This window comes from Triticum urartu, chromosome 2A (genome assembly GCF_056163025.1).
Source record: "Triticum urartu cultivar PI428250 chromosome 2A, HENAU_Tu73, whole genome shotgun sequence".
NCBI lineage: Eukaryota > Viridiplantae > Streptophyta > Magnoliopsida > Poales > Poaceae > Triticum > Triticum urartu.
The window spans coordinates 106911327-106938960 of record NC_141874.1 but is presented as its reverse complement, the minus strand read 5'-3'; the positions used below and the strand labels follow the sequence as shown (position 1 = coordinate 106938960).

General features: G+C 44.6%; 2 protein-coding genes across 2 annotated transcripts; both read left to right on the top strand.

Annotated features, from left to right (window-relative positions):
• Positions 1 to 2225: 2225 nt before the first annotated feature.
• On the top strand, positions 2226 to 3367 carry LOC125541169 (uncharacterized). The gene has a single exon (XM_048704633.2). The coding sequence runs from the start codon at positions 2286 to 2288 to the stop codon at positions 3165 to 3167; it is 882 nt and encodes a 293-aa protein (XP_048560590.2). The 5' UTR covers positions 2226 to 2285; the 3' UTR covers positions 3168 to 3367.
• A 6618-nt stretch (positions 3368 to 9985) lies between these two features.
• Positions 9986 to 11166, top strand: LOC125541168 (uncharacterized). Its single transcript, XM_048704632.2, has one exon. The coding sequence runs from the start codon at positions 10048 to 10050 to the stop codon at positions 10924 to 10926; it is 879 nt and encodes a 292-aa protein (XP_048560589.1). The 5' UTR covers positions 9986 to 10047; the 3' UTR covers positions 10927 to 11166.
• The last annotated feature ends 16468 nt before the right edge of the window (positions 11167 to 27634 follow it).

Sequence of the window (27634 nt, the reverse complement as noted above, 5' to 3'; positions counted from 1 at the left end):
CGGTTGGTGACATGAGCCGGGACTAAAGGGGAGCCTTTGGTCCCAGTTCAAGCCACCAACCGGGACCAATAGTGGTGGGCCAGGAGCGAGGCCCATTGGTCCCGGTTCATCCCACCAACCGGGACCAAAAGGTTCAGATGAACCGGGACCAATGGCCCACGTGGCCCGGCCGCCCCCCTGGACTCACGAACCGGGACCAATGCCTACATTGGTCCCGGTTCTAGACTGAACCGGGACTAATGGGCTGACCCGGCCTGGACCATAGCCCTGTTTTCTACTAGTGTGTAGTCGTCGCTAGGTGATCTACCGACCTGGTTGTAATTTTTGCAACCTTCGGTGTTCTTTGTACTGACATGATAGACGATGAATTAATTACCAATTAAGAAAAATGGTCTTCTTATAGCAAGTAGTATAATAGGATGACATAGGCAGGCTATAAGGAATAGAATAATATATCTATGCTTAGTTGGAGGAAAGAGAAGAGAAAAGAGAAGAGAAACGGGCTCTTGGAGATATAGCTGCATCGTGGGTGTTACACATGGACACTCGAAAAAGCCAAGTGTCACATGGCAAAACATGTTGAGTGTTCATAGTCAGACTCTATGTATGTAGCCATATTGATGAACCTTGTTAACTCTCTGTCGTTCCTCGTGTGAGTGCTAGGTCCTTGAATGATCGATGATGTGTCTTGTATTATTCTAATAGGTGAGAATCGCTGAGAGAGAAAGATTGACATGACATAGAAGGAGGGTTCCAGCCATAGAGCACGGCAGTAAGGCCACACATTTCATCGATGGTAGTGTGTAGAGCTGCAACGATGGAGGGGCAATGGATTAACCACATCTCCGGTAATGGAAACATGCTAATCTACCTATATCCATCATAAAATATTAAAGATCGGATCCCGTCAATTAAAGCAAGTACAATAAAACTGAGTCAGCGGGCTATAAGAAATAAACTAATATATTTCTGCTTAGTTGGAGGAAAGAAAAGAGGAGAGAGAAGGTAAACAGGCTCTTCACAACTCTAGCACATGCTCTAGACACTTTGTAAGAATGAAAGATGGGCCACATAATAAAAAAATAATACACTCTTTAATCTAATATTATACATGTTGGCTATAAGATGGACTGTATATGACATGACACTGGCCTATAGCCAGCAGCTGGCTATACTATTAACCATACTCAAGATCGCCTGCTAGTTAAGATGGTAGCTGGAGAATCGAATACGAAGTCCTAAGCCTGGGGTAGGTCAACTCTCGGCGTTTGCGTCGCCATAACGATCCCAAATATAGCAATAGCATACTCCAAGTGTGTTCCTGTCTGTATATTACAGTAGGTGGTCTAATTTCTGAACTTCGAGGACGCGTTAAACCCTAGGTCGCAGCTAGCTGTATTACTAGCTTTAAACCCTAGGAGTAGTATGCAATTAATCTAGGTCAACACTCTCCTTCGCCGTCTACCATAAGATTACTCACCTGGTGGCTATAGCTACGGGCTAAGCTGGAGCCTTTCTCAAACTGCATCACCGACGATGGACGACGAAGAACGACGTCAGATAGGCGGTCAGAGCTCGGCTCCATCTTCCGCATATCAAGCTCATGTGATTCTACGAGTACCAGTGTTAATGTAATGCATGAACCTTACGGTTAGGGGAGTCACTACTTAAGCAAAAACATTACATCATTTTCTGTTGGTAATTACAGTAAACACATGCCTTACGTACGGTAAGTGTACTTGCTGTACGTATCTTGTTTTTCTCCATATATCCGCGGTGTTCATGATTCATAATGGTCAAGTGGCATTCATTAAGTGCAATGTCAAAGGATTCCCTGTGAACCACGGCTTCCAGTTCATGCGTGCGTATCGAGTAAAGGCAAGTCGCGTTCTTTCATGTGGTGGAGAGAAAATAATTACAGTAGTTAATCTGTCTGTCAGGAGATGGAATCTCAATCAAGCGTCAGTATACGTATCTTCTGACCCTTCTACAGCTGACCAGTTCTCACCAATTAATTACCGATTAAAGAAAGATATGCACAGATTTGCATGATCGATGAATGCAGTGGGAGTGCAATCAACGATGCATGCTACTGTGATTAGTGAACTTCTCATGGGATCACTCATTCAGTTCACAACCCAAAGCTCGCGCGCCTTCTGCGTGTAAGATCCAATACTCATCATCCATGCATCACCCATGCACCGGTTCCACTACTATATAAACCCACGCAGCCCTCTCTTCTTTCAACACCCAATCCATCTCACACTACACCGAGCTCACTCACAATGGCTACTAGCACTAAGCTTGTAGCTCTTGGCTTTGTTGTTCTCGTGAGCATTGGGTTCACCAATGCTTCGAGGATGCTCGCTAGCTCTTCCAGTTCTGGAGGTGGAAGCGGGGGAGGCGGAGGCGGCTCGTCGAATGGGACTGGGAGTGGATGGGGCCATGGGGCCGGAGGAGGTGGTGGCTTGGGATATGGCGAGAGTGGTGGAGATGCCAATAACAAGTATAACTTTGCCAAGGGAGCTGGTGGAGGAGGGGGGAATGGTGCTGGCGGTGGTTCTCAAGGCGGATCCGGATCTGGTTCCGGCTCTGGCGGTGGCAACGGTGTTGGTTCGAGTGGCTCGGCGTCAGCCCCTAGTGGCAGTGGGTACGCCAATGCTGATGGTCAGGGTGGGGGTGGGGGTGCAGGTGGTGGTGCAAATGGGTCAAGCGGATCTGGAGTTGGAAGTGGTGCTGGCAAAGGAGAAGCTGAGAGTGGCATAGCAACTGCCCCGGCTGTAGCTCCTTCTGCTGGTGGTGTCAGCTACTCTGATGCTGGAGGTGCTGGCACTGGCGGTGGTGGTGGCGACGGTGGAAGTGGAGGTGGTAATGGTGCTGGAGGTGGACAGGCCGCCAGCGATGACACTACTGGAGGCAATGCCAGTGGAAGTGGCAGCGGCAACGGTGGTGGCCAAGGTGGAGGTGTAGCTCAAGGTCCAAGCATGGGAGTTGGTTCTGGCTCTGGCATTGGGGGCGGACAGACTGGTAGCACTGGTTCCTATGGTCAAGGCTATGCCACCGGAACCGGTGCTGGAACGGGTGGCGGCGGTGGTGGCAGCAACGATGGTGGGTTCGGCAATGGTGGAGGTAGCGGATCCGGATCCGGCAGTGCCGGATACCCCTAAATTTCCTTTTCAAACAAGCTAGAATCGGAGCCCATCACACATTTCCAATCTCTTCATTTCACTATTCCACATCATTTGTGTTTCGTAGAGTTTTCACTAGGCGCCTCCTAATAAAGGGCTCCATGATTCCAGTGGATGTACTAAGTAGCAATCTACTAACATGTACTGCCTACGTTCCTAAATATAAGTTGTTTTAATCATTTCAAATGGACTACTACATAAGGATGTATGGAGACATATTTTAAAATGTAGATTCATTCATTTTGCTTCGTATGTAGTCACTTGTTGAAATCCTTAAAATGACTTATATTTGGGAACGGAGGGAGTAATCGCTACCTACGAATACGTTATGTTATGATTTTTGATATGTTTCGTTGTCAATGTGAGTGCTTGGTTACTCCTTCCGTACCAATATGCCTAGCTAAGGTTGTTCTAATAAGAAAGCAAGAAAGCTAATGGTTGTTCTGGTTGCCTCTAATTTCCTTCTCTGTTTGGGATGGTGGCTGGTTTGGCTAGCGTGGAGTACGTGGCAGTTTTTATGAGAAACGTAAGAAGAAAAAAAGAGGACAAATTGCACAATTACAGCGACCCAAAGCACAAAGCACTGGTAGCCCGTGTTAGGTTAATCTTGGTGATAGATTATTTCATGTTTTTCAAGTCATGCATATGGTAGTAGCTGCGGCAATGTGCATACATAGAGACGCTTTCATGTGTGTTAATGCAAGCTAGTATTTTGTGTGTAGGTCAGTGTGTTTAGCCGAGTCAAATGCATGCATAGTTTGTTAGTCACGTCACATAGGCCATGGAGATATTCCAGGTAGCTAGCTGGGCGTGCGTGACGGAGAGTGGCCGCATGGAGTTTGTTAGTGGGTGAGTTAGTTGGTTAGTGGATCAAGTCGTGTGGTGCATGACATGAGAACCGGGCAGGTAGCTGCCTTTGCTACGTGTGGGTCACTGTACTGAGTATTTAAGTTGGACTGATGAATGAGAAAAGTGGAGCCGTGAGGGCTCATGTAAAGATGTAGCGACGGTGTGCCATCAAGGGAGTGCCTTTGCAAAGCCATTAGATTTCTCTTGGTGCTTGTGTGTGTATGTGTTTCTCTTGAGTGTTTTCCATCCGTGTGCTCGTGAGCGAAACAAAGAGAGAAGAGAGGGTTGAGAGGAGGAAGAAGAAGCGGTGCTGCATGGAGGCGGCGCCAACAGCCCGTTGACAATAATTTAGGCATGCTTGTAGGCTCGACGACCTTGCAAAGATCTATATCTGGTTGTTTTTATATATGGCCTTGATCCAGGTTGTTTATGGATGACCCACGAGCTCGTACTCTTATGTTTCTCTCTTAATTTTATTTAATGCCATGTCAAGTCAGCAAAACATGAGTGTTTTTTTTTCCTGAGAGAGTAGACGGAGGGAGTAGTTGACATTGCAATATTGTATGTGGCTACACTATGATGCACCACCGCGGATGATGTATGTCCTAGTCAAATCTGTTCCCTCTTTTCCATAACTTTTGTCGTGGTTATAGTTTGAATTATAGAACGGCAGGAGTATTTAACAAAGTCAGGTTTACAAAAACGGCCAGGTTTAAGTTGACCAAATGAAGTCATTATATGTCATTGCATGTTGTGTAACAAAATTTGTCATAGCATGAGCTTGTGCGACAAATATTTATGGAAAAAATAAACAGAAAAGGCCGTGGTGCTACAAAATTTCCCTTTTTGTTTTATTATTACAGGCCGTCCAAATATGTGGATGCTTATTGTGCATCGTACTCCCTCCTCTCTAGTTTCTTAGACCCATATAAAAATTGGAAAAAAAATCCTGTTTTGAAAGCCTGATTGTTTTGGAAATATGCAAATCTAGCTTCCATACAGTAAATCTGTCTAATTTTGGTTCACAACGTGGAATCAAGTAAATACATGAGCGACATGCATGTAGCATGAAAATTTTGTAGCGTTCAAAGTCGTCTTTACCGCGCACATTTTTCAGTTTCATATACTTGCGGGTATGTGTGTATATGGGCGCAGAGATGTGTCTCCGTTCTAGGAAGGCCGGTCATGGCAAATTTTTAAGAAGAGAAGGCCAACACCATATATTATAGTCATCCGACCCTTACAAGGCCATCATTAAAAGCTAGAAAATAACACACACAGTCGTTTGGTACAACGACGTTGTTTTTCTCTTGCACTTGTCGGCCGCGCGCTGTGGGCAAGCCCGACATCCCTCTGAATCTTTGGACACTCTCGGAGCTAGGATAAGAGTGTCGTTGTTGACGTAGTTCTAAAAAGTCGCCGGTTGGAGACAAAGATGTTGGCGACGACGCACTGGTGAGCAGATCTAGCTATAGAGTATAATTATTGAGGCCTCTCACTAGCTCTCCAAGAAAGCCAAAACTCGTTATGCTTCGGCGGACGGAGAAGTAGACAAGAAACCAAAAAACACGAATCGTCGCTGTCCACACTACCAAACAACACCATCAAAGACCACCCATGAAGCTAAGACCAATATGGAAAAGCGGGGCCAAATGGCACTGCTCGGTGTAGGAGGTTTGCCAAGGGTCTTTGGTAGAGCACTCGGCAAAGAGGATATGCCAAGTGGCCCATGGGTAACACTTGGCAAACTATGAGACACGTGGCAGACCCTAGGAATCCGTAGCAAAACTGCTTGTTGAGCACCGGTACCCGGCAAAGAGGATATGCCAAGCAGCTCGTGCTTGACACTTGGCAAACTACGAGATACATGGTAGCCCATAGGAATCCCTGACAGAATTGTTTGTCATGCACCGGTGCTCGGCAAACATATATGTCGAGTATTACCTCGGAAAAGCCTGGTGTCACATGGCAAAACATGTGGTGCACTGTTTTTGTCCAGCATTCCTGACAGACTCTCGACAAAGGTAGGTACCATGTGGCACCATCGTTTTCGTCAGCCGGTCGTCGGTAAGCTTTATGTTCCCGAGCATCCCCATGTTGCACTCGGCAAAGCCTTTGACGAGTACCCGACAAACAGCACTCGGCATACGCTGCTTTGCCGGGCAGGGGTATGTTGAACGGTCTTTGCCAAGTACTTTTCGGGTTCCCCCGAGTATTTTGGTACTCGGCATAGAATTGTTTTCTTGTAGTGCATATACATATACGCTCTACTTGTATATGAAGATGTATACACACATATACACCATATTAATTAATTTTATGAAGGGAGAGAAGAGGGTATTTAAACCGATAATTATAACACTCATGTCTAGTAACCATTGCGCTAGATGACATATAATTGGAATTATCTTCGTAAATTACATGGATCACTTTAATATTTAAAATATTCTTACATTCACTCACCTCGCTTGTGTGCAATAACATGAAGATCTAAACTTTTAAAGATCGATGTAAGATGCTGGAGGGGCAATGTATTAACATGCTAATGAAAATCATTAAACTAATTCTCATGAAGTTCCAGGTAACTTTAATCTCACGGGATCCGGTCGGTGCTGGTCTTAAATGGGTCTATTTGGGTCCAGTCTACGTTCGTCCGTTCATGTGGTGTTAGGTTGGATCTTTCCGATATAAGTTTCTCTCCATCGTCGAGGGTTGCTATTCTAGTGCGTTGGTCTTTTGAGGACTTAACACGACAATTTCCCGACTGCCCGCTAAAACAAGGTTTGCCCGACTCTGATAAGGGAGGGGCGATAATGACGACGCCATTTGGCTCGCTCTAAGGTGTGTAATCGTCGCTAGGTGATCTATCAACCTGATTGTAATTTTTGTAACCTCCGGTGTTCTTTGCACTGACATAATAGATGATGAATTAATTATCAATTAAGAAATATGGCCTTCTTAGGAACAATGGCTTTGCTAGTAATTAGGATCTCGCATGCTGGTGGATAATCGAATACAAAATCGTAAGCCTATGGTAGGTCAACTCTCGGTGAGATAGCATATTCCAAGTGTGTTCCTGTCTGTATATTACAGTACTACGTGGTCTAATTTCTGAACTTCGAGGACGCGTTAGAGTGTTATAAACCATAGGTCGCCGCTGTTAGCTTTAAATCCTACGAGTAGTATGCAATTAATCTAAGTCAGCACTCTCCTTCGCCGCCTACCAGAAGATTAACTCTACTCGTCTAGTGGCTATAGCGTGGGGCTAGCTGGAGCCTTTCTCAAACTGCATGCACCGACGGCGAAAACCGACGTCGGACGGTCAGAGCACAGCTCCATCTTCCGCATGCCAAGTTCATGTGCTTGTAGGAAGTAAGATGTAGGAGTACTGGTGTTATGGTAATGCATGCACCTTACGGTTTAGGCGAGTCACTGTTTCATTAAGTTGTTACTCACTATTTAAACAAAAGTACAAAACCATACAATACATCATTTTCTGTTGGTACTAATTAACAGTAAGACAATGCATTAGGAACGGTATACGTACTGTATGTATCTTGTTCTTCTTGTTATATAGATCCGCGGCGTTCATGATTGATAATGGTCAAGTGGCATGCATAACTGCAATGTCAAAGGATTCCCTGTGATCTACATCTCCTTAGACCGATCTTTGGGATCCACGGGTTCCAGTTCATGCATGGGTCACTGTGCAATCGATCGTGAGGTCATAATATCGATCAAGGGAAGTCACGTTCTTTCACGTGGCGGAGGGACAAATCTCGAGGCAAGATATCAATCTGTATCTGCGATCCGATCCTTTCGCCTATGCACATGCTGCTGCCAATACATCGGTGCTTAGATGAGGTGTTAAACACATTAAATAGCTTAGCAACTATACTCTCCAATGCATATAAGTGCTTAGCTTCTTGTAGCTAAGCTCTCTCTTCGGACTAGCCACGGTAGGGAGTAACTTAGGGCCTGTTTGGTTTCAATAAGTCACCCGACTCTTAAAACCAGTGACTTATAAGTCACGCCTGTTTGGTTGTCACCTGACTTATAAGTCACCTGAGCACATCTTCCCACCTTGTTTTTTCATGTAAAGGTGGTGGGAATCATGCAAAAGAGGGTGACTTATAAGTTTTAAGTTGGGGTGGAGCAACTTATGACTTATAAGTTGGGTGACTTATTTGGAACCAAACAGGGCCTTAGAGTAGTAACATGCATATGTTACTAGTCTATGTTACTACCTCTGTAGTGGAGAGTAACATATGCGTGATGTCATGCAATATTTCATTATTAGGTTGTAGACTCATCTTGTCTTGATATGTGTGATGTTACTCATACTATGAGGCTAGTTATAGTGGAGAGTAACTTAGACGAGTAACATGCATATGTTACTAGTCTATGTTACTACATTCATAGTGGATAGGGTCATAGATGTGTTAATATAGATGTCTTCATTTATTACTTTGTAGAATCATTTTGCATTGGGAAGCATTATGTGATGGTAACATATTATGTTACTCTATTTGCCTCTCTCGTCATTAACTACTTGTCACATCATCATTCTTGCTTATATGGCATCTATGTTACTATCTATGTTAGTCCCACTATAACCAGCCGAGTAACTAGCTATGTTACCACATGCCTTTCTTTCTCCACTATTTACTTGCCACATCATCTATTTTGCTTACACATATGTGATGTTACCATCTATGTTACTCTCACTATGGGTAGTCTTAGACTAACCACAACGGGGAGTAATTTAGATTAGTAACATGCATATATTACTACCTCCAGTTTGGAGTAACATATGTGTGGTGTCATGCAACACTTCATTTATTAATTATTATGTTATAGACACATCTTGTCTTGATATGTGTGATGTTACTCATAAATGAGTAACTAGCTATGTTACTACCTCCGTCCTGATTTATTAGGCCTCTTCGTATTTTGGGTCAAGCTTTGACCATCTATAATAGACTACTAAAAATATGATATAAAAGATTTATATTGTTGGATTTGTATTTGGAAGAGCTTTCCGACAATATAATTTTTGTGACATATAATTTATATTTTGTTAGTTAAATTTTTAAGTCAAACTTTAGCCCAAAATAAGAGGGGTCTAATAAACCTGGACGAAGGGAGTACCACATGCCTCTCTTTTTCTTCATTAGTTACTTGCCACATCATCTATTTTGTCTAGATATGTGTGATGTTACCATCTATATTATTCCCACTGTGGGTAGTCTTAATGATTTAGCAACTAAAGTTCTTCATGCATTGGTGGTCTTCTTTCAATTAAATGTTTTACTTAGGTTCACGCGCTTGGCATTGTTTTTTTATGGATCATCACACTCATCTCTCTCCTCTTAATTAACTTGTCACATCATTTTTCCCCATCTATATGGTAGGCTTAGCACCTGTACAAGGCGGAGCATTCGGAGGGACCTAAGTATAGGGTTTGAACTTTATGATTCAACACATAAGAACCAATCTAAATGAAAATAACTGACACGAAAAAAATCACAACACAGACGTTTTCTAAAGGTTTTTCTAAAACTTAAGGGTTTTAGGCAACCCAAAACTAGATTACGGGTGTTTTCCCAGAAAGCACATCATCAGTATCGATCAAAACAATACCATCATGGTTCTTAAATTACAGGTGGTCGTATCAAGAGAAGAATTAATTAATCTGTCTGTCAGGAGATGGAATCCCAATCCTCAACCAAGCGTCAGTACGTATCTTCAGTCCCTTCGACAGCTGACCAGTTCTCATCAATTAATTAGAGATTAAAGAAAGATATGTAGAGATTTGCTTGATCGATGCATTCAGTGCAGTCAACGGTGTGCATGCATGCTACGGTGCGCGCCTTCTGCGTGTAAGATCCAATACTAAGCAGCAAACACGCATGCACTGCTTCCACTACTATATATACCCACGAAACCCTCTCTTCTTTCAACACCCAACTCATCTCACACTCCACCGAGTTCTCGGTCACAATTCACAATGGCTACTAGCACTAAGCTTGTAGCTCTTGGCTTTGTTGTCCTCGTGAGCATTGGGTTCACCAATGCTTCGAGGATGCTGGCTAGCTCAAGTGCTGGAGGTGGAGGCGGGGGAAGCGGCGGCGGTGGCAGCTTGCCGGGTGAGAGTGGGAGTGGATGGGGGCATGGGGCCGGAGGAGGTGGTGGCTTGGGGTATGGAGAGAGTGGTGGAGATTCCGATCACAAGTATAACTTTGCCAAGGGACTTGGTGGAGGAGGGGGGCACGGTGCTGGCGGTGGTTCTCAAGGTGGATCCGGATCCGGTTCCGGCTCTGGCGGTGGCAACGCTGTTGGTTCGAGTGGCTCGGCGTCAGCCCCTAGTGGCAATGGGTACGCCAATGCTGATGGTCAAGGTGGGGGCGGTGGTGGAGGTGGTGGCGCAGATGGGTCGAGCGGATCTGGAGCCGGAAAGGGTGTTGGCAAAGGATATGGTGAGAGTGGCATAGCCACCGCACCGGCTCCTTCTGCTGGTGGTGTGAGCTACTCTGATGCTGGCGGTGGTGGTAACGGTGGTGGTGGCGGTGACGGTGGAAATGGAGGTGGTAATGGCGCTGGAGCTGGACAGGCTGCCAGCGATGACACTTCTGGAGGCAATGCCAGCGGAGGAGGTAGCGGCAACGGTGGTGGCCAAGGTGGAGGCGTAGCTCAAGGTCCAAGTATGGGAGTTGGTTCTGGCTCTGGCATTGGAGGCGGACAGACAGGTAGCACTGGCTCCTATGGTCAAGGCTATGCCACTGGAACCGGTGCTGGAACAGGTGGCGGTGGCGGCGGCAGCAACAATGGTGGGTCCGGCGGCGGTGGAGGTAGCGGATCCGGATCTGGCAGTGGAGGATACCCCTAAATTTCCTCTTCGAACAACCTAGAATCGGAGCCCAGCACGCATTTTTTAGTCTCTTCAATCCACTATTTCACATCATTTGTTTTTCTCCTCATTCATAGTAGGGTTTTTACTAGGCGCCTCCTAATAAAGGGGCTACATGATTCTAGTTGAAGTACTAAGTAGTTAGTGGAGCAATCTACTATGATGTAACGGCGACCTACGTGTATCTTATGTTATGTTTTCTTATATGTTTCATTCTTAGTCCGAGTGCTTGCTTACTCCTTCGAAGCAATATGCCTAGCTGACGGTTGTTCTAAAACAAGTTAATGGTAGTTCTGGCCTTTTTTTTTTGCGGGAGTAGATCTGGACTTCTGGTTGCCTCTAATTCCCTTCTCTGTAGGGGATGGCGGCTGGTTTGGCTAGCATGGAGTGCGTGGCAGTTTTATGAGAAAGGAAAATGGAAAAAATGACATATTAGACTAATACAGAGACCCAAGCCTAAAGCATTACTAGTAATCTGCTGTCAATAATTCAGGCTAATACTACTAGGCTTGCCTGTAGAATGACCTTGCAAAGATCTATTTGGTCATTTGCCATACACACTGCCTTGGTTCAGGTTGTTTATGGATTTACCGGACTATGGGCTCATGAGGGCAATTTACTTTCGACATGTCGCTTTGTCGCTACATAAAAAAAATGAGGCCGAGTATGAAACATATTCAGCGAAGCCCGATTTAACCTGGGCGAAGTATAAGTCGAGTGTTACACTCGGCATATGGCCCGGCTTCATTTATTCCAGCTTAGGCCTTGTAAGCTGAGTGTCAATTCACGGGCGGTCGGCTTATATATAAGTCAGGGTTAAAAACGTGGCTCTCGGCGAAAAAAGCAGTATGATGGCCAACAGCCAACAACGATGGTGCCACGTGGCACATCTGTAACCCGAGAGGGAGGCCTAAGCCATGTTTTTACACTCAACTTACGAGGAAATACACGGCAACAAGTGATTTTTCTATAGTGTATTATGTTTCTCTCTCAATCTCTACTATTAAAAGGAGCAACCAATTGGGGGTACTCCACCTCTTGTTGGGTGTCCAAGCAGACATTGTTTCTATATGGGCTTGCCCTAGCACACATCGGATGGTTTTTTCTTCGGCTTTTCGTTGGTTTCATGATTTCTGCGGTTTTTATGTTTTTTGGGTTTTTTATTATCATTTTTTGGAGTTTTTGTTTTCGTGTTTTTTTGTTTCTTCATTTTTCCCGTGTCTGCCAGAAGCAGAAAAGTCACATTAGTGCTTCGCGTGAAGCATGGTTATGTTTCCGCGTGAAGCGTTGTTGTGCTTCTAACGTGAAACCATAATTGTGCTTTCTTAAAGAAAAAAATAAACCCCACGGCTTGAAGCACTTCTTTTAAAAGTAAAGTAAGATTGTGCTTCTATGAAAAAGTGAAGCACGGGTGTGATTTTGTGAGCGTGAGACAATTCAGTCAATATTATGCATGGGCGTTAGAGCAATGAGGGAACATTTCCCTAGTACGAGAGTACCTTTTGAGACAAGGTACTCTGGTTTTTCTCAAAAAACCCTATGTTTACTTTATGCAATGGGGGAGCGGTATCCGAAACTGGAAAAGCATGTTGTCCATGATGGGTAAGTGTGGGGTGAACCAAATTCTCATTGATTCAAGAGTTTCTACCAATTCCCATGCCCTTTAATTTTTCTTATACAGTTTTTAGTATTTCTCTCGGTTTCTGGTATTTTGTCTTCGCCTTTTTCTATTACTAATTTCTGGTTTTTTCAATTTTCCTTTCTTGGTCTCCACTTTTCTGTTTTCTTTTTTTTCCTGGTTTTTTATTTCTGGTTTTTTCAGACTCTGATTTTTTGGTTTACACTTTTTGTTTTCTGGTTTCCTTTTGATTTTATAATTTTTCCTTGTTTCTAATCTGTTTGGGTTTCGTTATGAAGCACACTTGTGCTACTCGCATGCAAAAACACAATTGTACTTCCCAAAAAACTAAAACACATTTTCCTGGTTTCATTGAGTACTTTGAACCGTTGTTTAGTACAATTTTCGAAGCATGGCTAAGTACAGTTTTGGAGGACAGGAAAGAAGTTCGTCAAAATCTATCAACATGGGATCTAGTTTTAAAAATCTTGATGTGAGAAACACAAGGTGAAAATGGTTCATGATTTGGACGAGATAAATCATTTTGGAAAACAAATTTAAGAAGAAGAAAAACACAAATAGACAACTTCCCATCCTCCACACGTGGAGTGAGGAAACCCAACAAAACTCTGTGGTTGCGACAAGTGGCATGCATACGATGCACCACTTGTCACCACCTAATTAAGGAGGTGTGTGTGTGACCTTTGCAAAGGATGGCCCTACTTAGTGATTTTGTTTAAGGGGAGTTGGTGTTTATACGTCACCAAATGTGGTTTGGTCCTCCTTCCCTCTTGGTTTGGATTAGCGTAAACTAATTCGATGCTTTCTTTTCCTTGTCCTACTGGAAACCATGTTCGACATTAACTCAATGAAATCTTAAGAAAATCATGTCCTACATTAACTCAATCAAATCAAATAAAAATTTAAATAAAACCTCAACTAAATGAAAAAATTCCTTGCCTTACCCTAACCATACCTAAATCAAATCAAATGTTACCAAAACCTCACTAAATCAAAACCTTACCTGCCTTCCGCTACCCATACTCAAATCAAATCAAATCTTATCAAAATCTAGAATATGGTGGGTGTAATGTATATGTCGGACACAAATGATGTTGAACAACTAGAATATGCATACTATTACAGGGGAGTTGGTGTTTGTATGTCATCAAATGTGGTTTCATCGCCCCCTCCCCTTGGTTTAGAATAATCTGAACCAAATTGGTGTTTTCCTTTCCTTGTCCAATTGGAAACCATGTTCTGCATTAAGGTCAATCACATCTTACCAAAATCATGTCATGCTTACCTCAAGCAAATAAAAAAATCTTACCAAAACCGCAACTAAACCCAGACTTACTTGCCTTGCCCTTCCATACAAAAAAATCAAATCTTACCAAAACATCCACTAAATGAAAACTTTCGTTGTCTCCCCCTACCCATATTGAAATCAAATCTTATCAAACTCTAGAATACTATCGTGTAATGTATATGCCGAGCATGATTGATGTTGAACCACTAGAATATGTATCTCCCCATTACAACGCATGGGCAATCACCTAGTTTTACTTAATGCTCATGTAAGTAGTACATCTAGTTGGCACTGCACCACCGTGAAGAGTTTAAGTCATGATTATTTGACCGATCAGTAAGAAAATAACATCAGATTTGTTCAACAAGGTCGGGCTACAGAGATGGCCAGTTTGAAGCTTTTACCAAATGAAGTCAATATATGTTATAACATGTGCGAGAAAATTTTTCATAGCATGTGCATGTGCGGCAAATATTTATCGGAAAGGAAATAGAAAAGGTTGTGGTGCTACAAAATTTCCCTTCTTGTTTTCTATCACAGGTTGTCCAAATGTCTCGATGCTTATTGTGCATCGATGCTCCCCGGTTTGTTAGACCCATATTGTTTTTGAAAATGTGCAAATCTAGCTTAAGTAGAACAAAATTTTCTAATTTTCGTTATCAATTTGAAATCAAGAAACAACTTTTCTTTCCTCTCTCACAAGAAAAGGATTTCCTCCTCCTCCCATCGGCGGCGCCGCCGGTCCGCCTCATCTTCAATGGCCTTTGGGCATGGAGGTGCAGAGGACCTCGGCCCCCACCGATGGGAGGGACACTGTTCTCGGAGGTTCAACATCTTGGTTGGGGATATGTAGCGGCGGCGATGTCCCTTAGTGGGAATAATGTCTCCCACATTCTATCCCTATCCTGGAGGTGCGTCTAGCTTCATTGGAGGGATTGTGGAGGTGTGTCTTCGTCGGATCTTGCGGGATTCGGTCGGTGTTTGTCTTCGCTGGATCTATTTGGATCCAGTCTTCGTTCGTCTTCATTTGGTCGTTTACATGTTTCGTCCTTCCAATCTACAAGTTTCCTCATTAGCGATGGTTGCTGCTCTAGTGCGCTGGTCCTATGGGGCCCTAGCATGACGACTTCCCTACTGTCTACTACAACAAGGTTTTCCTGGCTCCGGCGAGGGAGGGGCGATGTCGGTGGCATGTCTTCGGCTTGCTCTAGTGCTTGTAGTCATCGATAGGTGGTTTCATGGACCTGGTTGTAATTTTTATTACCTCTAGTGTTCTTTGCACTGTCATGATTGAGAATGAATAGATAGGAAGTTTTCTCACAAAAATACCTTGAAATCAAGAAAATACATGAGGATCCCACATGTAACATTAATATGTTGTCTAACACTTAATAAAGTTATCCTTAGTTATTATGATTTTTAATGTGGAACTAATAAACTAGAAAAGAGATATGTCAGTTCGGAAAACCATTAGTACCCTCGGTAGGGTGGCGAACACAAACGAAAGTACCAGAGGGTAGGTCGCACAAGGGGGTTACCCAGGTTCGTGCCCTTGAATTGAGGTAATACCCTACAATATGCTTCTGATTTGTATTCATGGTGTAGCATCTCGCACGAGGGGGTTATAGTGTAGATGTGCATTTTACTAACGAGAGATGTGTTTATGTTATAGATGGGAATGGCTAGCCCAGCTGATATAGACAATAGGGGCTAGGGTTTACATGTGGATCTATCTGAGCTCATACCACCACCATCTTGGCTTGCACACCAAGATGATCTAGAGCTTTATCCAGGCCTCTGAGTTCCCTCCTTTCGCCATGCTCTGCCCAGGCCGAATGGGCCGAAGGGCAAGCCTGCTGCTAGGCTTACCCTCGAGAAGCCACCCCCGGTGTATTGCACCATCAGTAACCCTCGAGAGTGTCTAGAGTTTGAGAATCTTGGTCTTCGGGAATGAGAACATGGGCGGGCACCTCTTGTCTTGATGAATACCGTGGAATGTCCCGTGAGTCCGACTTCGAAGGGTTTTTGGGTCTTCCAGGTGTCCGGCTTCCGACCTCAGGGCTCTTTAGGTGTGACGCCCCCGATTCAATCGTACACTAATCATACACGCAAATGTGTACGATCAAGATCAAGGACTGACAGGAAGATATCACAACACAACTCTAGATACAAATTAAAGTCATACAAGCTTCATATTACAAGCCAGGGGCCTCAAGGGCTCGAATACAAATGAGTCAGCAGAAGCAAGAATATCTAAGTACAAACATAAGTTAAACAAGTCTTCCTTAAGAAGGCTAGCACAAATAACATCAACGACCGAAAAGGCAAGACGTTCTGCCTGGGAGCCTCCTAACAACTCCTGGTCGTCGACTAATCCACGTAGTAGTAGGCACCCTCGGGGTAGTAGTAGTCGTCGGTGGCGGAATCTGGCTCGTGGGATCCGTCATCTGATCACAACAATCAAGTGTGGGGAAAAGAGTTAGCAAAGCAATCGTGAGTACTCATCCCAAGTACTCACAAGACTTACATCAGATCTATTCTAAGTATGCGTCAGTATCAAAGGAATGAGCCTGTATCTGTGGACTAGACTGCAGAAATGCCATAATAGAGGGAAAGGCCTAGCCTATCAAAGACTAGCATCCTCAAGCATCTTGCAACATCTCGAAGAGTATAGAATAGCATATTATATTTAACAAGTATGTTGTAGCATTAGCGCCCAGTGATCCTTTCTTGACTCCCTGCGACAAAGCAATCCCGGAGCCATCATATGCATTTCACATCTCAGTATCCAGTTCTAGTTGTATAGATCGGGATACAACTCCAAGTCGTCCTGTTACCATGGACATGGCTATTCGAATATATAAACTTCTCTGCGGGGGTGCACCACATTACCCAACACGCTTGATCACTCTGGAAGGACACACTTTCCTGGGTCACGCCTGGCCTCGGAAGATCAACACGTCGTAGCCCTACATAGCCTCAACAAATAGGTCAGCACGCCGTTCTACATCCTAAGCGCCCGAGGGTCTTGGGCCCATCGCCTGCACATTGCGAGGGCGACCGGGATCAGTCCTGACAACCTCCTTTTACAAGGCAGGTGCTTACATGGACCACCCGGGCGCGCGCCGCTCAGCCGCTGACGTCTGGAGAGCTTCGACTGATACATACGACGCCGAGTGCCCATAACTGTTCCCGCGTGGCGGTTAGTGCGTATAGTTCAATGACCAACTCAGATCAAATACCCAATCTTGTTAGTGTCTTGGGAGCGCGCGGTGACATTCAGTGCTCTTGTCGCCTCGTCTCTAGGACTTACGGCAAGGGTGAGGCCCTTCCCACTCCAGGGCGGTCTACCTGCCTGGCCGTGCCTTGTAATTATCTCGTGGGTACCCTCCAGATCAACCTGACTTCAGTAACTCTCGTGGGTACCTCTCGGGGCCGACCCGACGTCATCATGGTTTTGTGGTAAAGTCAAAGTAACCGTGTGTCCAAAACATCAAGGGGGAATCCAATGAATCACCCTCGATGGAATCCACTTGCGTAACCATCAAGGTGAATGACACGTCTCCGTCGTATCTATAATTTTTGATTGTTTCATGCCAATATTATACAACTTTCACCTACTTTTGACAACATTTTATGTGATTTATTGGACTAACCTATTAATCCAGTGCCCAGTGCCAGTTCTTGTTTTTTGCATGTTTTTTGTTTCGCAGAATATCCATATCAAACGAAGTCCAAATGCAATAAAATTTTACAGTGAATTTTTTTGGAATATCTGTGAATTTTGGGAGGTGGAATCAATGCAAACATGGGCCCATAGGCCCCAAGTTACACCTAGGCGCGCCCAGGTGTCTTATGCTCACCTTGTACGTCGGTTGGATCTCTACTTCGGGTGCAAGGAAGCATATATCTGGGGAAAACATCGTGTTAAAATTTTAGCGCAATCGGAGTTACGGATCTCCGAGAATATAAGAAACGGTTTTCGGCCAGATCTGGGGGGCATGAAACAGAAGGGAACAGAGGGACATATCCAATCTCGGAGGGGCTCCGGACCCTCCGCCGCCATGTAGGCCATGGACCAGAAGGGGAACTCTCCTCCCATCTAGGAGGGAGGCCAAGGAAGAAGAAGGGGGGTTCTCCCCCTCTCTCCCGGTGGCACCGGAGTGCCGCCGGGCCAAGGATCGTGACGACGATCTACATCAACAATCTTGCTACCGTCAACACCAACTCTCTCCCCCTCTATACAGCAGTATAACCTCCCTTCTCCCCGCGGTAATCTCTAATTAAACATGGTGCTCAACTCCATATATTATTTCCCAATGATCTATGGTTATCCTCTGATGTTCGAGTAGATCTGTTTTGTCCTATGGGTTAATCGTGATCTTGGTTGGTGCTACCTCTTGAGCATGCGTTGGTTCTCCCTTGAAGAGGAAAGGGTGATGCAACAAAGTAGCGTAAGTATTTCCATCAGTTTTTGAGAACCAAGGTATCAATCCAGTAGGAGATAACACGCAAGTCACCTAGTACCTGCACAAACAATCAAGAACCTCCCAACCAATGCGATAAAGGGGTTGTCAATCCCTTCACGGTCACTTACGAAAGTGAGATCTGATAAAGATAATAAGATAAATATTTTTGGTATTTTTGTTGTATAGATTGCAAAATAGTAAACAAGATGCGATAATAAAAGAGATGCAATATAATAAGTAAGAGACCCGGGGGCCATAGGTTTCACTAGTGGCAACTCTCATGATAGCAAGTATTACGGTGGGTGAACAAATTACTACCGAGCAATTGATAGAAGAGCGCATAGTTATGAGAATATCTAGGCAATGATTATGAAATATAGGCATCACGTCCGTGTTAAGTAGACCAAAACGATTATGCATCTACTACTATTACTCCACACATCGACCGCTATCCAGCATGCATCTAGAGTATTAAGTTCATAAGAATAGAGTAATGCTTTAGGCAAGATGACATGATGTAGAGGGATAAACTCAAGCAATATGATATAAACCCCATCTTTTTATCCTTGATGGCAACAACACAATACGTGCCTTGCTGCCCCTACTATCACTGGGAAAGGACACCGCAAGATTGAACCCAAAGCTAAGCACTTCTCCCATTGCAAGAAAGATCAATCTAGTAGGCCAAACTAACCGATAATTCGAAGAGACTTGCAAAGATATCAAATCATGCATATAAGAATTCAGTGAAGAACCAAATATTGTTCATAGATAAACTTGATCATAAATCCACAATTCATCTGATCTCAGCAAACACACCACAAAAAGTATTACATCGAATAGATCTCCAAGAACATCGAGGAGAACTTTGTATTAAGATCCAAAGAGAGAGAAGAAGCCATCTAGCTAAAAACTATGGACCCGAAGGTCTATGGTAAACTACTCACACATCATCGGAGAGGCTATGGTGTTGATGTAGAAGCCTCCGTGATCGAATCCCCCTCCGGCAGATCGCCGGAAAAGGTCCCTAGATGGGATCTCACGGGTACAGAAGGTTGCGGCGGTGGAAAAGTGTTTTCGTGGCTCCCCTGGATGTGTTTAGGGTATAAGAGTATATATAGGCGAAAGAAGTACATTGATGGAGCTACGAGGGGCCCACGAGGGTGGGGGCGCGCCTAGGAGTGGACGTACGAACTTGAGTAATGTAGCGCAGTAAGTGAAGTAGAAAGGCACAAATGGTATGAACATGCGTGGCATATAGGGTGTGTTTGGTTGCGTTCTCGTCTCAGCATAGTTGTTCCCTCTTCATGCATGCTCAACTCAACACCCCTCTTCATGCATGCTCTCTTCATGCATGCTCTCTTCATGCATGCTTCTAGTGTATTTGTGCTAAACTAGTGTGGACTCATGCACCCACCATACACTCTACCAAACACCCAAAAGTAGGTCGAGAAGGGAACTCTTGGGCGGCATTTGTCTCTTACTACGTACTACCACTAAATGTTGTACGTGCAATGCATGGTGATGTTATGGAGTACGTGCCTAAGTACTCTACTACTACTATATTAGTTGGAGGCACATATTAACTTTTATATTTGTTTACGTGTATGTGCCCCGAGACCTTCCAACTAGACATGTCTTTGTCTCCAGGTCGCACTTTGTATCGTTCATACCACTAAGTACTACTACGTGTGGTCTCCGACCCAGAAGTGGAAGAAGTGGAGATGCTCTACCACGCTATTTTTTACGCTGGGCTCTACCACGCTGTTCATGTCCCACTCCTTTCGCTGACGTGTGGGACATCCAGCACGTGTCGTGTTTGGCACCCTTCGTCATAAGAGTTGAAACGCTAGCATTCATCAGAAATAAAAAATAATTATAAATCGACAGTGATACTATTTTTTGCGAACCAATCAGCAGTGATACTATACCACGCGGTTTCCTTGCTCCTCGATATCGGAAAGAATACTTTCGTTTGCCAACATGTGGGACGTCGACCATCCTAGTCCACTTGCCATGCACGCAGAACTCCAAGGGAGTCACCCAGGTCGTCGTGCCGCAGTAACAATGACTAATGAGCCGTCAAATGACAGGCCCACTTCCCACTTTGAAGTTGCTTGGACGAAGGAACCATCATGACTTCGTTGAATTCCGCTTCTTGAAGAAAACTACTGTACCAGCAGTACTGCTAGCTACAGTAGTTACTCCAACAGAGGCCTCCTTTCGTTCATAGGATAGGAATATGAAAATCATAGGAAGTGAGATGACATGAATCTCAATTCCTATAGAGAAAGATATGCTATTTGATTCTTAGCATAGGAATTTTTCCATTTAGTCTAGGCTAATGTACTGGTAATTTGCTCTAAAAACTACAGTAGTAACTAGTAGTACTGGTACATGCTCGTACTCACACACACACACACACACACACACACACTAACTACTAGTACTACTACTTCTCACATGCTGGCCAGACGCCGTCGTTCTCCTTCCCGGCTTTGTCGGCGACACCCCACCGTGCTTGGATCTCCGCCGACCTCTCCGCAGCAACGCGTGCGTCCTTTTCTTTCTTGCGGCAGCATGCCTCTCTTTTCTTGAGTGCTTTCTGACTTTTCCTCTCCCTCTGTGCGGCTTTGGCCGCCTCTTGCTCTACCGCCCATTCGGCCTTGACATCTTCAAATTCCTCCCACATAGTTGTGATGTCGCGAGCGGCGATGAACTCGGCACGGCGGGATGCCATCGCTTCCTTACCGGTTAGTGTGTGGCACGGTGGCATGAATGACGCTTGGTGAGAGCTCTGGGGTGGAGTGGCCGGACAACCGTATAGTGCATTGGTTTGTCAAGAGCTCAAGGACAGAAGACGAAGCAAATTTGGATTCCCCTTCAATCCTGGTCATTTATTACCGAGTAAAATGCATTGGCTGTCATCGAACTTGTCTTGATAGCTCACTTTGATCATTGTATACGAGATATGGTGATTATATGGTCACTGGCTCAGCGTATAGCTCCGTATTTGTCTGGTTGACCAGTCAAACAGTCCGCATGCGCCTCATTAGCTCGTGTTCTTTATCTATCTACGCGGGCCTACCTGTCAATGGACAAAGAAATACTGTAAAAACCAAAATTATGTTAGAGTCTGAACCGCTTTCGGAGCCCGCTCTCACCGCCCTGGCCCCTCAAGACGCCAGCTGCCCGCCGCATGCATGCATAGCAAGTAGTACTCCTTATGTGGAGGAGAGAGAGGCATTGACAAAGTCAAGGAGTGGGCTCTACAAGAGCCCGCCTCTACACGTGCTCCTAGGTATAAAAAATGATTCTGAAAAAGGCATAAAAACAATTGTGTCTTAAAAAAAGAAAGGTAAACAACATTTGAGAGGAAATAGATAGAGAGAAAGTGAGAAAAAGCTGTAACCTGGGCATTACATGAGGAAGGAGGGAGTGGTGCACATGCCAAGTTCACTGGGCTGACGTGTTTCACACTCCTCCGTCGTAACAGTGGAGACAATAGCTTTAATCAAAAATAAACAATGAATACTCGTTGCTCGTTCGCTATATCGGAAAGAATACTTTCATTCGCCGACATGTGGGACGTCGACCATCCTGGTCCACCTGCCATGCACAAAATTATACTGGTCTACCCCAGTCGTATCGCAGGCCCAACCTTTCCCACTGTAAGTTGTTCGGACGAAGGAACCATCATGACTTCGTTGAATTCCGCTTCTTCAAGAAAACTTACTGTACTCGCAATACTGCTACCACACGCGAAGACTGGACATCACTGTACCACGTCATATCAGTGAAACCCACTAGGGCAAACTAGCCCGCCTAGGTCATCTATTTTGGAACGGAGGGAGTACGTCTCTGCACTGCTATGATTTTGTGTTGCACGTCATATCACTAAAACCCACTAGGACAAACTAGCCCGCCTAGGTCATCGAACGCTAGCCTACAATTTTAGGAGCTAGGGCTATTGGTCGATCGACGAGGGATAAGTATAAGCGTACCACGAGCTCATCAGCCCCAACGTTTTACTTCAGTGAGTGTTTTGCAAGTACTATAGCTCGCACAGTAGCTAGCCTACCAACACCAAGAATCATCAAACAAGCCCTGCTGATATGATAAACACTTCAAACTTACATTAATCATGCCATATATTACATCAAAAGCTGGTGAGGATACATCTATTTCCATAACTCGGAGAGGGTTCGCATGATTCATCGCATGATTCACTATCAAAGAAAAGTAGCAAGATCCTCCCACACAAGACAGTGCACTAGCCCTAAGATGGTTTGATAACACGCATTGTTCTGGTAATTAAACACAGGGCAATGCAAACTACCCGGAAGGATTAGCGCGGCCAACTATTTCTTGTCATCGATCTCTCGGGCAATGACCACAGCACGGACATCGACATGGGAATCGATTTCTGGGCCGATGTCCATAGGACTGACCGCGACATCGGAATCGATCTCTGGGGCGATGTCCACGGGATGGACAGCGGCATCGGAATCGATCTCCGGGGCGATGCTAACAGGACGGGCCACGACATCGGAATCATCAAGGACGTCCACCGGCACCTGCACAACCCTAACATATTATCAAGCACATTGCAAATAATCAAAAACCACAACTATGGTAATGAGCCATTATTTTTTACCTTGTGCGGCTCACCGGGGGATCTCATCCCTCCGGGGGCCATCTCCTCGTCCTCGATGGGGGCCATCACCCTGCCAGGGGAATACTGCTTCTCAACGGTGACTATCTCCTCAAACTCGGTCTTGAGCCTCACATAGGTGGCAATCAGAGTTCTTGGGGTAGGCACGGTGGGGCCCTTGCCGTTCTTCCAACTTCCTTTGAGGAGTTCGTCCGCCAACGTCCTCAACTCTTTGGCCAATGCTTGTTTCTTGGAGTTCTTCGTCTCCATGGGTTGGCCTGCCAACATGGTCAACTCGTTGGTCGGTGTTCGCTTCCTGGAGATCGCTGTCTCCAGTGGGTTATCCGTCGGCAACTCTTTGCCTAGTGCTCCAGGATCCATCAATGAACTGACAAACAAAAAACAATCGAAAGGAAACCACAATCGCAATGAAAACGGGAAAAGAATAGGATGTGAGAATCGGCCGGTGCTTTGCAAAAAGAAGATTCTTGGAATGAAAATATAGCAGCATAACTGATTCGCCCACCTTTCCTTCGTTGGTACAGAAGAAAAATGGCAGAAGTGAGTAGCCTAGAGTGAGGTTTTCTTCAAGAAAGGGAAGAAAGGGCTTGAACGAGCATTCTAGTGAAATGATGGTTGCTTCGTCCAGTCCAACTTGGAGGCCACCTTACCACTGCTGTTAAATGTGTGGGTTTTGTGATATGACGGGTCATGACGGCCACACCGGGGTTACAGGTGAGTCTCGTGAAAGTGCAACTATCCCTAGGTGGTTTTGGTAATTCATAACAACATATAGCTCATTGAGCTAATGCTATTCCAAGATGACTATTTTAGGAAAGCTCAATGATTGGCATGGCATGGATGTGAAAGTGGAACCCTCAAAATGCTAAGGACAAAGGATTGGCTCAAGCTCAAAAGCTCAAGACTCTTCATTTTATATTTTAGTGATCCAAGATCACATTGAGTCTTTAGGAAAAGCCAATACTATCAAGGAGGGATGAGGTGTTGCTTAATGAGCCTCTTGCTTCATGTGCTTAGTGATATGCTCCAAAACCCTCAACTACTTTCCCATATCCACATATGACCTAAACCCTAAGCCAAACTCGGTCCTACCGATTCTTTCTATCCGGCGCCACCGAGTTTCACTTGTCATAAGCCACTGCCAAACCCCTAGCAATTCGGTTCTACCGATAGGGATCTCGGTCTCACCGAGATGGGATTGCAAACTCTCTGTTTCCCTTTCGTAACTTTTCGGTCTCACCGAAAGAGCGAATCGGTCCCACCGAGATTGCAATGTAAACTCTTTGTTTCCCTTATGTAACTTTTCGGTCTCATCGAAAGAGCAAATCGGTCCCACCGAGTTTCCCTGACCAACTCTCTGGTTAGCTTATTAACAAACTCGGTCTCACCGAGTTTGTGTAATCGGTCTCACAGAGATTACGTTATGCCCAAACCCTAACCATATCGGTCCTACCGAGTTGCATGTCAGTCCCACCGAAAATCTCTAATGGTCACTAGGTTTACCTTTTCGGTCCGACCAAGTTTGTTGATTCGGTCCCACCGAGATTGGAAAACTGTGTGTAACGGTTGGATTTTGTGTGGAGGCTATATATACCCCTCCACCTCCTCTTCATTCGTGGAGAGAGCCATCAGAACACATACACAATTCCAACTCATATGTTCTGAGAGAGAACCACCTACTCATGTGTTGAGACCAAGATATTCCATTCCTACCATATGAATCTTGATCTCTAGCCTTCCCCAAGTTGCTTTCCACTCATATCTTCTTTCCACAAAATCCAAATCCTATGAGAGAGAGTTGAGTGTTGGGGAGACTATCATTTGAAGCACAAGAGCAAGGAGTTCATCATCAACACACCATTTGTTACTTCTTGGAGAGTGGTGTCTCCTAGATTGGCTAGGTGTCACTTGGGAGCCTCCGACAAGATTGTGGAGTTGAACCAAGGAGTTTGTAAGGGCAAGGAGATCGCCTACTTCATGAAGATCTACCGCTAGTGAGGCAAGTCCTTCGTGGGCGATGGCCATGGTGGGATAGACAAGGTTGCTTCTTCGTGGACCCTTCGTGGGTGGTTGCTTCTTCATGGACCCTTCGTGGGTGGAGCCCTCCGTGGACTCGCACAACCATTACCCTTCGTGGGTGGGGCCCTCCGTGGACTCGCGCAACCGTTACCCTTCGTGGGTTGAAGTCTCCATCAACGTGGATGTAGGATAGCACCACCTATCCGAACCACGGGAAAAACATCCGTGTCTCCAATTGCGTTTGAATTCTCCAAACCCTTCCCTTTACATTCTTGCAAGTTGCATGCTTTACTTTCCGCTGCCAATATACTCTTTGCATGCTTGCTTGAATTGTGTGATGATTGCTTGACTTGTCCTACAATAGCTAAAATCTGCCAAGAACTAAAATTGGGAAAAGGTTAAGTTTTTATTTGGTCAAGTAGTCTAATCACCCCCCCTCTAGACATACTTTCGATCCTACAAGTGGTATCAGAGCTTTGGTCTCCATTTGCTTTGATCTCCATAGCTTTTGGTGGTCATAGCCTTGGTTTCACAACCTAGGAGAGTATGGCGTCTAGCGAGGGAAATTATCATCGTAGAGGTCCTTACTTTGATGGTACTAATTTTGCTAGTTGGAAGCATAAAATGAAAATGCATATTCTTGGACATAACCCCACCGTTTGGGCTATTGTGTGTGTTGTTTTGCAAGGTGACTTCTTTGATGGGAAAGAACCAAACCGTGAAGCTACCGCGGATGAGTTGAAGATGTTGCAATACAATGCTCAAGCTTGTGATATTCTCTTCAACGGATTGTGCCCCGAAGAATTCAACAAAATCAGCCGTCTTGAGAATGCAAAGGAAATTTGGGACACTTTGATTGATATGCACGAAGGTACCGACTCCATCAAGGAATCCAAGTTGGATGTGCTTCAAAGTCAACTTGACAAGTTCAAAATGAAGGATGGTGAAGGTGTCGCTGAAATGTACTCTAGGCTTGCTCTCATCACAAATGAGATTGCCGGCTTAGGAAGTGAAGAGATGACCGATAGATTCATCATCAAGAAGATTCTAAGAGCCTTGGATGGAAAATATGATACCGTGTGCACATTGATCCAAATGATGCCCAATTACAAAGATCTCAAGCCAACGGAGGTGATTGGAAGAATTGTTGCTCATGAGATGTCACTTAAGGATAAAGAGGAACTTCACAACAAATCAAGTGGTGCCTACAACGCCTCATGTGAAGCCCCTACATCATCAAGTGAGAAACAAAACTTCAATGAAGAATTGAGCTTAATGGTGAAGAACTTCAACAAGTTCTACAAGAGTAGAAGCAAAGATAGAAGCTTCAAGTCAAGGTCCTACAATGACAAAAGATCTTCTAGTCGAGAGAGAAACTGCTACAGTTGTGGAAGACCCAGACACTATTCCAATGAGTGTACGGCTCCCTACAAGAGAAGAGAAGATTCGCCAAAAAGAAGAAGCAAAGAATCACCACCAAGAGAGAGAAGGAGTTGAGATGATCGTTATGAACGAAGATACTCACGGAGAAGCAAGGATTCGGAAAGGAAGGAAAAATCATCAAGGAGCTACACACAACGAAGACATCAAGCTCATGTTGGTGAATGGGTATCCGGCTCCGACTCCGACAGCCACTCCGAGAGAAGTTATCACTCCGACTCCGAAGATACTCAAGATGAAGGTGTTGCCAGTCTAGCACTTGTGTCAACCAACTCCTACGACATATTTGACTCACCAAATGAAGGAATTGGAAGATGCTTCATGGCCAAAGGTCCTAAGGTAACACACCCCGAGTATGTTGATTTCAATAGTGATGAAGATGACTTGTTAGGTGATGATTTGCTTGTTGACAACTCTAGTGATGAATACTATGATGAAACGTCAATTAATCATGCTAATCAAGATAAAACGAATGACAATGATAAGGAGAAGATTGAGGCTCTAACTAAAGAACTAAACACTCTTAAGTTAGCTCATGAAACTATCTTCGAAGATCATTGAGAACTTTTAAGAGCTCATGAGAAATTACGCTTTGAAAAGCTCAATCTTGAGCAAGAGCATGAGTTCTTAAAAGCAATCAATGATGATCTCCGCAAGAAAAGTTCTTCTTACATTGCCAAGCGTTTACTCTTATCCACTTACATGCCTCAAGTCAAGTCTAGTAACAAGAACAAGAAAGATTCTTCCTCTAGCAGTAACAATGATCATGCTAAATCCAATATTGTTGCTTCTAGTAGTTCTCTTGATTCCACTAATGATTCTCTTAGCCAAGTTACACTTGAGCAAGAAAATAGCTTATTGAAGGGAATTATAGAGAAAGGAGTGTACAAAAGCCTTGCCGGGAGTAAGCAATTCGAGGAAATTGTGCGCAAGCAAGGAATGCACCGGAAGAATCAAGGTGTTGGTTTTGAACGAAAGTTCAATTCCAATGGAGTTGAGTGGGAAGAAGATCAATACCCCAAGACAAAGTTTGTTCCTCAACAAGAGAAGTATGATACTTCTTTCAAGGGGACACAAGCTCAAGATGATCTTCCACCACAAGACTACAAGCAAAAAGGCAAGGACAAGCTTCAAGAGGAAATTGATGCATTTGAAGA

Coding starts and splice junctions, on each gene's coding strand:
- LOC125541168 (XM_048704632.2), top strand. CDS start 10,048: ATGGCTACTAGCACTAAGCTTGTAGCTCTTGGCTTTGTTGTCCTCGTG.
- LOC125541169 (XM_048704633.2), top strand. CDS start 2,286: ATGGCTACTAGCACTAAGCTTGTAGCTCTTGGCTTTGTTGTTCTCGTG.